The 14,636-nt window shown below is 35.8% G+C and overlaps 1 protein-coding gene across 6 annotated transcripts in view; it reads left to right on the top strand.

Annotated features, from left to right (window-relative positions):
* ATP11B (ATPase phospholipid transporting 11B (putative)) overlaps positions 1–14,636 on the top strand; it is a 69,587-nt gene that overhangs the window by 33,420 nt on the left and 21,531 nt on the right. For all 6 annotated transcript variants that reach the window (XM_074912531.1, XM_074912530.1, XM_074912529.1 and 3 more), the window contains exons 14-28: positions 253–425; positions 811–879; positions 1,945–2,018; positions 2,105–2,208; positions 2,355–2,536; positions 3,243–3,446; positions 3,713–3,866; positions 6,271–6,373; positions 8,027–8,172; positions 9,197–9,256; positions 9,556–9,683; positions 10,498–10,636; positions 12,634–12,657; positions 14,072–14,137; positions 14,429–14,532. In XM_074912531.1, the coding sequence (XP_074768632.1) occupies positions 253–425; positions 811–879; positions 1,945–2,018; positions 2,105–2,208; positions 2,355–2,536; positions 3,243–3,446; positions 3,713–3,866; positions 6,271–6,373; positions 8,027–8,172; positions 9,197–9,256; positions 9,556–9,683; positions 10,498–10,636; positions 12,634–12,657; positions 14,072–14,137; positions 14,429–14,532 (1,730 nt within the window). The remainder of the gene's footprint in view (positions 1–252; positions 426–810; positions 880–1,944; positions 2,019–2,104; positions 2,209–2,354; positions 2,537–3,242; positions 3,447–3,712; positions 3,867–6,270; positions 6,374–8,026; positions 8,173–9,196; positions 9,257–9,555; positions 9,684–10,497; positions 10,637–12,633; positions 12,658–14,071; positions 14,138–14,428; positions 14,533–14,636) is intronic.

Below are 14,636 nucleotides of genomic sequence, written 5' to 3'. Positions count from 1 at the left end.
AAATTAACATGAGTGATTTTTAAAAAAAATTACAGTTCCTGAATCGTTTGAAGCTATTAAGTGTTACTGAACAAATAAGATTTATTAAACATGTTGAGATATGATTATTTAATGTGTAATACTTTTTAAATATTTTAAAGTAAAAACATATACTTTTGTGTATTACAAAGTAATAACATATATTTTTATGAAGTATGTTCAAAACTTGGTTGATATGGAAATGTTACAGATGAAGTTTTTTCTTTCTTACAGATGAAAGAGGAAGAACTCTTCTTGAAAGCAGTTTGTCTTTGTCATACAGTGCAGATCAATGCAGATCAAACAGATGGTGCTGATGGTCCCTGGCATGCCAGTGGAGTAACATCCCCATTGGAGTATTATGCTTCCTCACCAGATGAGAAAGCTTTAGTTGAAGCTGCAAGCCGGTGAGCTGTGCTGCAAAAACTATCTCATGTAAAAATTGCCTACTAGGGCAGGCAATTCACAGTGAAGGCAACCTTAAAAATAGCTCAGACAGATTGTAAAGCCAAGGGCCTGGCACTATCAGTTTACTATGAACATATAAAATACACAAAACCCTTGATATATTATGAAGTGATGATTTAAAATATTTATGGTAATCCTTGAGAAATTAGAGTGGACAGAGTATGTTGCTATTAAAATATTGTAGAAAGTGGGCATTCTTCATTTTCTTTAGAAAGAGATCAGAGCCTCTTGTGTCCCGTCGTCCTGTGTTCCCCCCTGTCCCCCCCAATCAAGAGGCATTATGTCTGAAGTGATGATTAGACATATATTTTCTTTTCCTTTTAGGGTTGGAGTAGTATTTACTGGAACTAGTGGGGACAGTATGGAAGTAAAAAGTCTCGGAAAACCAGAAAGGTATTTGGTTTTAGTCCTTGTTTCTTTTGAAGGACAGAACAGTAGTGATCTTCTCTTAATCCTCTGTGTTCATAAGAAAACCTTGCCTTTCCACAGCGTGCTCTTTTTAATGCTTTTCCCTTGATGTCTTCAAGAAAGCTTGCATCTTCCTTACCAATCAAAACTGAGATGCAAGAATTTTGTGTCAGTCACTCTGTATCTGTATACAGATAATACCTATAGGTGTGTATTAATATGGTTTGTATCTTTGCCCGTTTCTCAAAGGTTGAGACTGTAGTAGAGTTGGAAAACTGGATTGCTTATTCAGCTCTTACAGGTTGTGCTTTCAGCTCTAGAAGTTCCCAGAATCATTGTGCTTTCAGATCTAGAAGTTCCCAGAATCATTGTGCTTTCAGATCTAGAAGTTCCCAGAATCATTGTGCTTTCAGATCTAGAAGTTCCCAGAATCAGTCTCATGTATGCATAATCTAATTATATATTTTAAACTTGTCCCAAAATGAGTAGAAATATTATTGATAACTGTATATCTGTGGTATGTCATAACACCTTTTATCGATTAGATCTGTGTCAGTTAGTTGGTAGTACTTTAAACCTCTGTCTAAAATTAATTTTCTAAACTAGTAGTAATATAAAAAATAGTCCAGTTATCAGGGAACTTACTCTCTTTTTTGACTGTGTAGATTGTTTACAAGTGTTAGAAACAAAAAGTAGTTTTCAAATTAACACCTGAAATAATGGTAGAAGGATAAAGGAATAGGTAAGAGCTGATTGTAGTCTCCATATGTAAAACTAGTGTTCAGAAAACTATTCCTGTCGGTAGAAGAACCTTTTATTCTTACAGGATGGAACTAAGTATATGTAAAGTGGTGAAAAAGTAATCAATTGCACAAACACTGATAAGAGTGGTTATTGCTTAACAGTGGTAGCATTACTTTTAAAGTTTCTATATAAAAATGACACTTTGAGGAAAGCTCTGTGGGTTAAGAGTGTATTTATAAGTAATTTTCTTTGGAAATTTATTTCTAAAAATTTTTTTCCCCCTTTCTATCAAAACACAAAATACAGGTATAAATTGCTTCATGTTTTGGAGTTTGATTCAAATCGCAGACGAATGAGTGTCATTGTAGAGAGCCCCTCAGGTAAGTGATCAGAAGTTGCACAAGCTGCAGTTGAGAACTTCTTAAATCATATGTATTCTTAATTTCTGTTCTATTTTACTTTTTAGGGGAAAAGCTTTTATTCACAAAGGGAGCAGAATCTTCCATTCTTCCACGTAGTAAGAGTGGAGAAATAGACAAAACAAGGATACATGTGGATGAATTTGCTTTGGTAAGCATATATGCTTGCCCAGCTGATTGGAAGAAAATTCTTCCAGTAGAAATTCTGTGACTTGAAAGTGAGCGAATTGCAGGTGACACCTTCTTGTTAGATCAGAATCTTGTCTACTCTGAATGTAGTCTTTTATTTTCTCACAGAAAGGACTAAGAACTTTGTGCGTAGCCTACAGAAGATTCACACCTGAGGAGTATCAAGAAATTGGCAAACGCCTTCATGAGGCCAGGACTGCCTTACAACAGCGGGAAGAAAGATTAGCAGATGTATTCAACTTCATAGAAAGGGATCTGGAATTACTTGGGGCTACAGGAGTAGAAGACAAGTATGCAATGGAATTTCTGCTAACTACACCCAAAAACATAGCAAGTTTAGGATTTATAACTGAAATACGATGTATGCCATGAAAAACTCTTCTCTCACAACCAGAAGTTCTGTGCCATTTTTGTTTAGTATGTTTACCACTCTTTGGATTGAGGAGCATTCAAAACACATGTTGTACCACATGATTGTGGCTTAATAGTGATGACGTACAGTGTGCTTCATCAGGGGAGATTTAATGTATGTGAAACAGAATAATTGCAGTAAATATTGACGGTAATGGCTAATTCCTTGGGAAGGCTTCTATACATAACTACTCCACAAAGCATTCTGCTTGTATAGTGTGTATTCTGTAAATCAGGGGATGTATTGTACGCTGAAGTGTACAGATGGAGCACTTAGAAGCTTTTCAAGCACCACACTAGATAGTCGTTGTTGTGGACTGTTTTAAAGCTTCTGAAATGCAGCAGCAATGCCTAATTTAAATCGATATGCTTATTACAAATTTTTGATGACTTAATAGGATTGAAGTTCAGTGTTTTGTTTAGAGGTCTTTGTTTTATTGCTGGTAACAGAATGTCATGTGCCAGATTTATAATTCTCTGGAAATACATGCAGTCTTAAATCATGATTAGTAACATGGCGTTACAGTGTGAGCTCTTTTTTTGTAAAGTGTTTGACTGGTTATTTAAGATTTTTCTTGTTTCTAGACTGCAGGAGAAAGTCCAAGAAACTATAGAAGCACTCAGGTTGGCTGGTATCAAAGTGTGGGTACTCACGGGAGATAAGCACGAAACGGCTGTTAGCGTCAGTTTGTCCTGTGGACACTTTCATAGAACCATGAACATCCTTGAGCTTGTGCAACACAAGTCAGACAGTACATGTGCAGAACAACTGAGGCAGCTAGCCAAGAGGTAAAATACTGGAGATGTCATTATCTCAGTGATGATCTTAGCTTGGTTTTCTTTTATTTTCAAATTTTATAACAATCTCTTTGATGTATGTGCCAAACACATGAAGTTGCCTTTTTAAAAACATGTATTTATTAATATAGTAACAGACATGAAGAAGCAGTCTAACAGGCTAACTAGTTTATTGTATGGGCAACCACATAGTTCATAGCAAAATTTAAATTTTTTCATCACACCGATACAAAGACAACATTTTTGTCCCTGAATAGAATAAAGGAAGACCATGTTATCCAGCATGGACTCGTTGTGGATGGGACCAGCCTCTCTCTTGCACTCAGGGAACATGAAAAACTGTTCATGGAGGTTTGCAAAAACTGTTCTGCAGTGTTGTGCTGTCGCATGGCTCCCCTTCAGAAAGCAAAGGTAAGTGAGAATGTAATCAGGGTTCTTTTGTATTTTTATCATGCTTTGAGGAGGCAGGGATTTCTGGAACTGTTTGCTTTGTTTGCTTGACAAATAAATATACAATAAATATACAATATTTAATTGTATACCTCTTTTGGAGTATTTTTTAATTATACTTTCAGCTTATCTATATACTTTAAAGGCTTTTTGCATCTATTTCCAGTAATAGTAAACCTTTGAAAGGACACTGCCCACTCTTATTTTTATACTTTGTCAAAAAGAGAAGGAAAAAAGACCTCTTTTTTTGCCTTAAAGCACTAGGAAACCCTTACGTGAGGTACTAGATGTGCAAAAGAGGGCAGGCTGGTTTATTATAGCGTGAGTGACCTGTTTTGATGTCATTCTTCCTGCTTGCAACATTTAGCCAGACTTCTAATGCCGTCTTTAGAATGGCTTCATTATAAAATTGTTCAGCTGTATATAAAACTTGGTATAATATTAGTTTTGATAAAATGTTAAGAGGAAGTTGTTTGTAACTACTATGAGAGTAGTACAATTTGTTGAATGTGTCCACTTTACTCTTTAAGATGTAAATACCCTATGTTGTGTCCTTGTTCTTATTTTGTCGTTTAACTTTATTTATAATGCGTTTTGTACTGCCAGATTTGACATATAGCAGACAATAATGCTTTTCTTAATTCTTACCCTGTTGAGCAGATAATCTCCATTATTTCCTGTGTTTTGTCATGAAGTACAGTAAAACCTAATTTTGATGGCAGTGACTTTTTAATTTTAAATGCTAAAGTATATAAATCACTGAGACAAATGCCATACACCACGGGAGGGAAGGGTGGGGAAGGAAGTGTACGGCAGTTTAGTCTAGCCTTGCATTTGATTTTCTGCTGTAGGCATCCTTTTTGTGAGGTTTATTCCAAGGTTAAGCTGGAACTCTGTTTAATATTTCCTGAATCTTTTCCCTTAATTTTAGTGCTTGTTAATATATGGCTAATGGTCTCACTACTTATTTTTGTATATTTTATGGCTTGGAAACCTTTTAAAAGATCTTTCATGTGAGCTATTCAGAGCTGCTGCTGATTGCTGCTGTTAAAATTTGCCAGAGGATTTGTCTGGACCTTTTAGTGCAGATGTTTGTCTAAATTACCAACCACAGTCTTCGGTATCTCATGAGGACTGATCTGAGGGACACACTGCAGCCTTGCTACCTCTTTAAGGCTCCTTACTAGGATATAATGTGAAATGTATCTGAAATAATTACCCCTTAGGAATGGGGAACCTTTAAACTTGACTATTAATACCTGCATTAGGGAAGGTATTCCCACAATCAGGTGGACTTCTCTGAACTGTGGATTTCATCACTGTTGTATTCTTTGGGTGAAGTGAGTTACTACTCCTATAAGTCAATGCACTGACACTGCCAACTGGAACTCAGTCGTTGGAATACAGTTGTTTGTGTCTACTTACCTCATGTAGTTGTTGCTCTGTTGGTATTCCTACTTTGGGTGTTCTGAAACTTCAGGGGAAAATGCAGTATTTTTTTCATAGATAAATATGTTTTGTTTTTAGAAAGCCTTCTGGATCTGCATTCACACCTTTACCTCTGCAGTCCTTTTACCTCTGCAGTCCATTTCCAACTGAATTAGTGAAGCTTCTAAGTTTAGTTAAGGCTCTATGAATTACTAAATCTCCTTCACCAAAAGCCTCATCTAACTCCTCTCTATTTAGAATATTGTTGGCACTTACCTTAAAGATCTGTTTAGTTTCTGTGAAGAATATCGCTGCTGGTCTTTTGAATATTTTAGAGCCTTGTATGTAAACAATTCTTTTCCTCTTTTCAGTCATGTCGTCTTCTGTGACTTTCCCAGCTGAGAATACCCATTGGTGATAATAAAGTTGCTTTAAAAAGAAACTATTTACCTCAGTAACAGCATGTATTGATCTTTGAGCTAATAACATTGTTTTTTTCAGATTCCTCTTTTATACTGATTAGTTCTGTTAGTTGAAAATGTGAAGAATCTGGGCACGTTTAGTAAGGGGCATTAAATCTGGATTACTTCCTCAGTAAATTTTCAGTTCTAACTTTTACTTCACTATTCTGTATGATTAAAGTACCAAATTTAGAGTTGTAGAAGACCATCTAAATAAGAACAGCAAAAGAAGCTCAAGGCAGACATAACATTTAAATAAGGCTTGTGCCCCAAAGTGAGCAGCTTTTCTAAAGGAGCTATGAATTTGCTCATGTGATAGGCCAAAGATGTTTTTTACCCAAGAAGCCACATACATAAAACATATAAATTATATTTACAGGTAGATAACTAAGAAAGATACTTGGGAATTAGTAGCATGGTTTGTAAGTAGACTGTCTCTCTAATCTGAAAAATTTCTGCCCTTCTTTTTGTTCCAGGTAGTGCGACTGTTAAAAACATCTCCAGAGAAACCTATAACATTAGCAATTGGTGATGGTGCTAATGATGTGAGCATGATACAAGAAGCACATGTTGGCATAGGTAACTTTCTTTTGTCAGAGGAAATAAAGACAAATAAAATGCAAATTTTAGTAGAGGAATTGATCATGAACAGTGTTCATAAACAGCTAAGCTTCTAATGGTTTTGCACCTGTGAATGACAGGGTGTTAATCTGAGTCATCTGTTGTAGCAGAGTTTTAGTGAAATTTAACATTTAAGGCTGTCTGCTTTTAGAAGTCTTAGGTTTATTGTGTAGTCTACCAATAATTAGAGGTCCTGCTTAATGATGCCTTAAGAACAGCGAAGATTTTCTGTAAGTAGAATCTCAGCAGTACTCTGCTTTATATATTGGAAGTGGCTATCTCTGACTTCACACATTGTCAGGTTCTGAGTTCCTGTGTAAACTTGACCTTTAAACCTTTCTTTGCACTAAACAGCCCCTGTTTGCACCGAGTCTGAGTCACTGTTGAAATGCCATCTGTGTCTAGTTTGTCTTTGAGGAGAAGGCTTTCATTGTATCTCTTGAGAGGCTGTTACTGATTTTCAGCTAAGCTTGGTATTTCTCTCTGTTTATATTGTTTTCTGTTATCTAGCCAGGACCTTCTTTAAACTTTTTTCTTGCTGTGTTTTATAACCGAGTACAAAACAAAATGTACATATAACTGAATTGGTACCCATCGTGTAATGGTTTTGTATTTCCTTTACTGACTTTGGATGGTGTTTATTAGAATAGGGAATCTTGAAGGTTCTTCTGTAAGGTATTGGTACATCAACATATTCTATCTGTCATACTTTGTGATTAAAAAGGTGTATGTAATGTTTATCACCTAAATCATGTGTCCATGATTTTTAAAGACCATGGGAGTAGCCTGCTTGAGGAGGTTACAGGCCAATAGCAAATGATGCTTTATTCTACATCTAGTTTGTCAACTAACTGAAGCTTATTAAAAATAAAATTATCCAAGTTTTTATTGTAATCTGTGACATATTAGATATTACATGTACACTGGTCAGAGCTAGCAAGTCTTTGCCATTTGAGGGTGACAGGACCTTCAGACTATTTTTTTTCAAAAGCAACCAGCACTTTTTAGGTGTTGTGTTATCAGGAATTCTGGGCCACTTTTCTTCTGTAAAAGAGCATTTTGTGTTCTGTGTGTATGCTTATCCTCATCTGAACAATAGTTTTTAGAAATGATTTTGTGTTCAGCTGTGACAAGCGTTGTCAGCCCATCAGATTAAGTAAACTGATATCGTAAGAACTACATTTCTTTAATTGTGCTGTTGAGTATAGGTCATATATTATTTCCAGAAAGTAGTGTAAGAAAAAACCTCTCTGAAGTAAAGCACACTAAGTAAATTGATGATGGATTGATAATGATTTGCTTGGTTTGGGAATCTTGGTTTTCTATGAGTGTTGTTATTCCTAGGTCTTGCCATAAATCTTAACTATAGTTTACGGAAATAGTGGGGTGTTGGTTGGTTGGTTTTTAATTAAACCAGTATCAAATGAGCTCTTTCCCTTAGTTGTGTCAGGAATAATGCCTTCTTTTGGAATTGAAAGTTGCTGAAGTCGTTATAACATTGAAGAGCAGGTAAACAGAGCTGTAGCTTCAGGTGTATGTTGTTTGGTTTTTTTAAACTTTAATTTTCATAACGTTTAATCTGTTTTCTGTTTTGTTTCCCAAATATTACAGGAATCATGGGCAAGGAAGGAAGGCAAGCTGTAAGAAACAGTGACTATGCAATAGCACGGTTTAAATTCCTCTCCAAGTTGCTTTTTGTTCACGGGCACTTTTACTATATTAGAATAGCAACCCTTGTACAGTACTTTTTTTATAAGGTAAGTCTTCAAAGAGTGCTAGTGAAGTTCACAGAAAAATGTGTAACTGTTTCTCAGCAAGAAATTTATTCCAGGTCTAAGATTTTTGTTGGGAACAGGTTAAATATATGTTCAAACATGTTTTCTGGGCTTTTTTATATATTTTACAACCAAATGCAGTAGTTCTAACTATGCAGTTGTTGAGCACTTCAATCTGGAAACAGGTTTTAAATACCACAATAAGTTTGCCTAGGCTGACAGGCAGACATGTTTGCTCTGTGAAAGCAGTATTAGTAGCTTGAAATTAAATGCATTCTTTAGCAAGATGTAAAAGTACAACCTGTTTTGTTTATTGATTTAATACAAACCAAATCCATTCATCTTCGTTAAAAGGGAAAAAGAGCACAGGAAGTAGTTGAGGGAGGGAAGGGCCCACAGAATGTGTGTTGGGGAGAGAGCGTGCTTTTTTGCCAGTAGGCTGACCTTTGAAAAAACTTGACAGTCCCAGCCCTGACTGAAGAAATTCTGAGGTGAAAACTGCAAGGGAAGTAAGCACCAGGGACTGAGTTATCTTTGGATACCTATCAGGGAGCTGTGGGCATGGAGCAGCCACTTCTTATTTTCTATTGTCTACTTCTGTTTAGAGGTACCAGCATAGTGTTAGGATTTGGTTTCTGTTTTGTCTACTCCCATGCGAAAAGCTCACATGAGCAGGGCACAGGCTTCTTTGAATGAAATGTGGAAACTGTTGCAAAGAAATTTTTAAAAGGAAACTTCTTCTCCTTTAATACTACTTGTACTCCCATAATGAGATGTGTTCATTAAGCACATACATGAGTTTATATTTTTCAGGGTCGTTGTCCCAAAGGACAAACAAAATATGCTCTCAAGCAAAGCATATTACTTCACTTTGTCAAGTAAAATGCTGAAATGCTTCATGCTCTCTCTGTGTATTTTTACCAGTGTGTAAGTGTTAGCACTTTTCTTTTAGGGTTGTGAGGCATGTATTGAGGATTAACTATTACTTCCACTTTTCTTTTTTCAGAATGTGTGCTTTATTACACCACAATTTTTATATCAGTTCTTCTGTTTGTTTTCACAACAAGTAAGTATTGGGTGCCTTACATCTTGATAAATGTGTGTGAAACACTCAAGGTAAATAACTAAAAAAATTGGAAATAACTACACAGGAGCAGCACAGATTTTCCACTTAAGAAATATTCAGCTTCATTTTCTGTATTTGATAGTTTGATGTTACTAGATGGTTATGTGAGTATAGCTTTTTCTAACTAGGAAATTCACATAATCAATGATTTGTTGCTGCTATTAGTGTGCTAATAAATTTTAACATAAACAACTCTTTTTCCTTACAAGACTCAAAATAATTTTTGTTTCCATTTTCAGACGCTCTATGACAGTGTATACCTGACTTTGTACAATATTTGTTTCACTTCCTTGCCTGTCCTCATATACAGTCTTTTTGAACAGCATGTGCATCCGCATGTATTACAAAGTAAACCTGTGCTCTATCGGTATGTATATCTTACGTATATTGTCACGGTAGCACGTAATTTAGAACAACAGTGGCATCTGCAGAAGTGTGAACTTGCTATTATGTATTCCGACGGTATTTTGATCTGTAGTTTATCCAGTTTTTAGTAACTATCTTGATGAGGAAGAACTGCAGCCCCATAGTTTCCATCCTAAATGAGTGAGTATTTTCAGAGAAGCGTCATTTTGTCTGTCATGTTAAGACTGGAAGAGAATTGAGCTCTTGGTCAGCTTACATGATTGGCAGCCTTCTCCATTACACACAAATCAAAACCTGGGACACTGTGATTAGGGGAATTGCCACCAAAAAATGCTTTACTAAAAGGGGAGGTGATATTCTGTAGAATTGGATGTCCTCCCAGTGGTAGCATGTTGCACTGCATACTGTTTTTTGGAGGGGAAAAAGTATGTATTTATGTAAAAAAGAGACGTCTCTTAGATGTTTCTCTTTTCCTAAAGGTCTTTTAAGCAGAACAAGGGGCAAGTATCAGGAGATCTGATGTTTTCTTCCTCTTGCAATTCCACTTCCAGGGACAAGAATTCTAGTTTGCGCTATTCTGAATTTGCTCTTTGCCATTGGTGATCCTTGTGTAAAGCAGAGGCAAATCATGAGAGCTCAGAGTTCTTTTTTTGCCCATGTTTTATGTATTTTTTTCATATGTCAGCATTCGTTAAATGTATCTTGGTACAGCTGAAAGTTACATATATTCAAAGCAGTAGCAGTCATGCAATGTGAATAGCTGATGGATTATATAAAGACAACCTGAAATCCAAAATTTGTTTTTATTTTTGCAGAGACATCAGTAAAAATGCCCATCTGGGATTTAAACCGTTTCTTTACTGGACCATCTTGGGCTTCTTTCATGCATTTGTTTTTTTTTATGGCTCGTATCTTCTAATGGGAGAAGACACTTCTCTGCTGGGAAATGGCCAGGTACAGTATCATAAGAATTATTCTACCACTTTATTTTTGGTGATATTTTTTAGGGTTTTTTTAAAAGTCCTCTTGTGTCAGAAAAATCTAAGCTATTTTTATGAACAACGCAATTACCGAATATACTTTGCCAATATTTATTTGTGCTCTTGAGTAATAATTCTTACCGTGGAAAACGTAAGATGTGTTGTCAGAAAGTGTATGTCCATGAAGAACATATCGTTCAAGATAGTAAATGTATTATGGTTGTCTTCAACTTCTTTTAAATTTTGTATACTGTTTTTGTCAAAATCATGTTATAACTTCAGTAAATGAGAATTCATTCAAAACTGATTTTGAGTTGGACTTAATTGCAATGTCAAACATTGGCTTCTCTTTAGCATCTCTTATAAAATTAGTTTTAAATCTGAAAGTTGCCAAAAGTCTTAAAGCGTCTCCTGAAAATGTATTATTTTAATTACTCGGGATTTTTAAAAATTTAGTGGTGCAAGCTGCTTCTAAATTATACTTTTCATTCCATGATCTTTTTAAGACAATAACTTAATGAATAATCAAATACTAATTTGACACTTTTTATTTTAAAGATGTTAAAGTTCACAGGAAAATCATACACAAAAAACTCTAAAGCTTGGATGAAACCATTACAAGTCTGTTTCCTCATTTTCCCCAGTTCTGAGTTAGTTAACACAACTTAGAGCGATTAGATACTGATTTTTCTGTCATAAAACACTCTCGTGGGTAGCAATGCAGAAATACATTTGCTTCTCTCATTATGCCATTCTTATCCCTGACATGAAGTGCTTGCTGATTCTTCTGTTGTGTTTGGTAGAGTTGCAAGTTAGGGCACAAGGTATGAAAATACCATCATGCTATATTCACAGTGGTCACCTGGTGATAGGGAGTGGACATGAGCTCAGGAAGTTTAGCCAGAAAAAGGGTTTCCATATAATGATGTACAGACAATGGCCAGAATTGTCTTGAGTGACTAAAATCAGAGAGCGTTTGAACTGGTGGTCAGCATCCCTGCAGAGAAAGGAGCAATAAAGGGGGAGTGGTGCAGCTGGCTGGAATATCTATTTCATTGTGGGGTGTTTGGTAAAAATACAGCTATTTTAACATTCTTTAGACTAAATTGTCTCTTGCAACTGAGGTATGAGTGTGTCCTCTCTTGTCATTTGTTACAAGCTGTGTGACTTTGAAATTCCTGTGAACTGGTAAAGGACCTTCAGTACTCTTCTAATGAAGTAATTTTACACTATGAATCTGTGTTTCTGTGCATCTCTCTTAGGTGTCAAAGCACCTCACTTCAGAATTGATTAGTAAACGTCCAAAAGGCAGGAACAGACTTTTTTCATTGAATTTAATAACAAACGTTAGTTTGGGGAACAAATTATATTCTGTTAGGTCTAGACTGGTGTGTTTAATGTAGACTTTATGGAGAAGGTTCTTTTAATGGTTTCTTGTATAAATTGACATTAGGGTTTTTTAAATATACTTGGTGAATGAGTATATTGGAAATAAAGCTTTCAAATGCCCTTTGGCTTCTCATGTTTTCTGTGATGTGACTTTAAAAAAAAAAAGTATTAGATTTTAGAGCTAGCTTCTACCTCTCTGTGCTAAAAGATGGTTGTTGAAACTGGTAGAACTGTGTGTGGCAGTAAAATATCTGTGGTGCATAAAGTGTGTTGCAGATTTAATGTGTGCCTGAAAAGGCCAAAGTTAAGGGCAAGAGAAGCTAATGTACTGCTGAAGGGATGTCTTGTAAGAAGCCCTCAAGAAGTGATCCCTCTTGTGAATGTGTGATACAGGGTAGTGTTAGTGCAAAGCCTCACATCTTCATTCCAAGCTCTCAGTTTGGAGCAAAGCAGAATAGAAGAGATGGTAAATAATTTGTTAATGCTGGTGATATATTAGGCTTACCTCAACACATTGTGCAACAACTTGATCTTTTAGTTCTTTTTTTCTCCCCCCCTTTTTCATGCTGTGCATGTCGTCAGATATTGAAACCTAACAGGCAAATGGTAAGAGTTTAGAATAGGAGAAGATACAAAATATTGTATCTGTTACTTCACAAGATTAAAGGATGCAGCATCTACAGTGTAAATGTGTTCAAAAATAAAATGGTGGCAAGAACCTGTTCGTGTTTTGCATTCTAACTCTGTGACCATTGAGAGCAGTGTGAGCAAAGACACTTTCTTTCACAGGTCACTCAGGAGCAGTGGTCTAATTTTACTTAAAGATTGTTATTGCAGCAGTTAACAGCAAGCATGCTGCTTGTTAAACATTACTCTAAATATGAAAAGTAAATCGAAGGCTTCAGAAGGCGCATTAACAAAGATATTTAAAATTATCAGTGAATCTAGACTTATGGCTGCCTCAATGAGAAAAGCAGTTGTGAGTTCTATCATTAGGCTGTTGGGATTTTTTTTGTCAGAGCTCTGTAACAAGGAATACAACTGTGTGAATCCCAGTTCTGTGCCTCTGTGCTGTACTAACAAATCAACTCTAGGATGACTTTGCCTGTCTGCATGTGGTACCTTTCTCCTTGCTTGCTTAGTTTGCTACCAGTAAATAGGAAGTTTAGGGTCTGGTCGTTGTTCAGTATGTCAGTGGCAAAAGTAGCTATGAAACAGCAACATCTTCAGTTTCAGCACCCAGACTGCTTACAAGAGCAGAGCAGTTGGACCTGTTGTAGAATTGCAGCGTGTGTCTGAGTAGCATGTGTGTTAGATTACAAACTCACCATCCCTGCTTGGTTGTCAGAGCTGAGATTTTATTGTTGTACAACTTGTTCAGAGTTTTGATAATTTAATTTACACGGGCAAGAGAATCCAAAAGCAACAGATAGAGCGTTCTAGAATTGAAGTCTAATTCTATGTTTATTAGCCTTGAAACAAAGTGTCTTTTCCATAGAATTTTCTTTGAAAAATACAATGGCACCATTATTTTTGAATTGTGAAATTGTGCTTGGGGTAAAAGTGAACTTTCAGGTGATGCTGCACGTTGAAAATACATCTGGAAATGTTTAAACTCCAAGTGTTTTGCACTTATGTTAAAGTGAATACCTTCCACCCAATGTTTGCTTTCTACTGGATGCTTATATTTAATTGATCAAATTGATATCTTCATTTTGCTATCATTTCATGTTACTGTTTTGGACTTCCTTCATATTTCCTGTATCCTTCGTGGTGATTTGTTTTGAACTAAGAAGAAAGATGGCTTGTGGGTTATTAATTGTGCTCCTATCATAATCTGTATTTTTTTCTAGTAGTCTGTGTTGTATCCTTGCTTTTTCATGATGATTAGTGGTCACAAGCTTATGTCTACAGACTTGTTTTATTAGTGTAGCTGATTTGAGAAGAATCTAAGTTACCGTGAATACTTGTGATTTTTTATTTTTTTTCTTCCATGATTTTTGCCTTGCTGTTTTCTTAGATGTTTGGAAACTGGACATTTGGTACTTTGGTCTTCACCGTTATGGTTATAACTGTTACGATGAAGGTATGTGACTATACTAATTCCTCTCTGTTTGGACATATAGGCAAATATGTAATAGAGCAGTAATTTAAAATTGATTCAAAAGTTACACAGAAGTAATTGATTCTTGAGGATACCAGATAAGTGATTTTTTTATGTTTGGCTTCAGTGGTGGTTAAAATTTTTCTTTGTAGGTTTTGCATGCTATAACAATATTTAGTGTTTGAGCTGGAAGTTCATAAACATGTTCAGACTGGTATTTTATAATTTTCTGTGAAGTAGGGGAAAAAGGAAATTCATTTATCTTTGTTTTAGATGGCACTAGAAACTCACTTCTGGACATGGATAAACCATTTTGTTACTTGGGGATCCATTGTATTTTATTTCATATTCTCCTTGTTTTACGGGGGAATTATCTGGTGAGTGATTCTTTTTTTTTTTTTCCCTCCCCTCTCCTTTCTACAGCACAGATGATAGATGAAGCTATGAAAAAACAGTGAAGTGTTATGTTCTACCATCTTGC

The sequence above is a fragment of the Athene noctua genome, chromosome 8 (assembly GCF_965140245.1).
Source record: "Athene noctua chromosome 8, bAthNoc1.hap1.1, whole genome shotgun sequence".
NCBI lineage: Eukaryota > Metazoa > Chordata > Aves > Strigiformes > Strigidae > Athene > Athene noctua.
The sequence above is the reverse complement of the archived record's forward strand: the minus strand, read 5'-3'. Positions and strand labels throughout refer to the sequence as shown.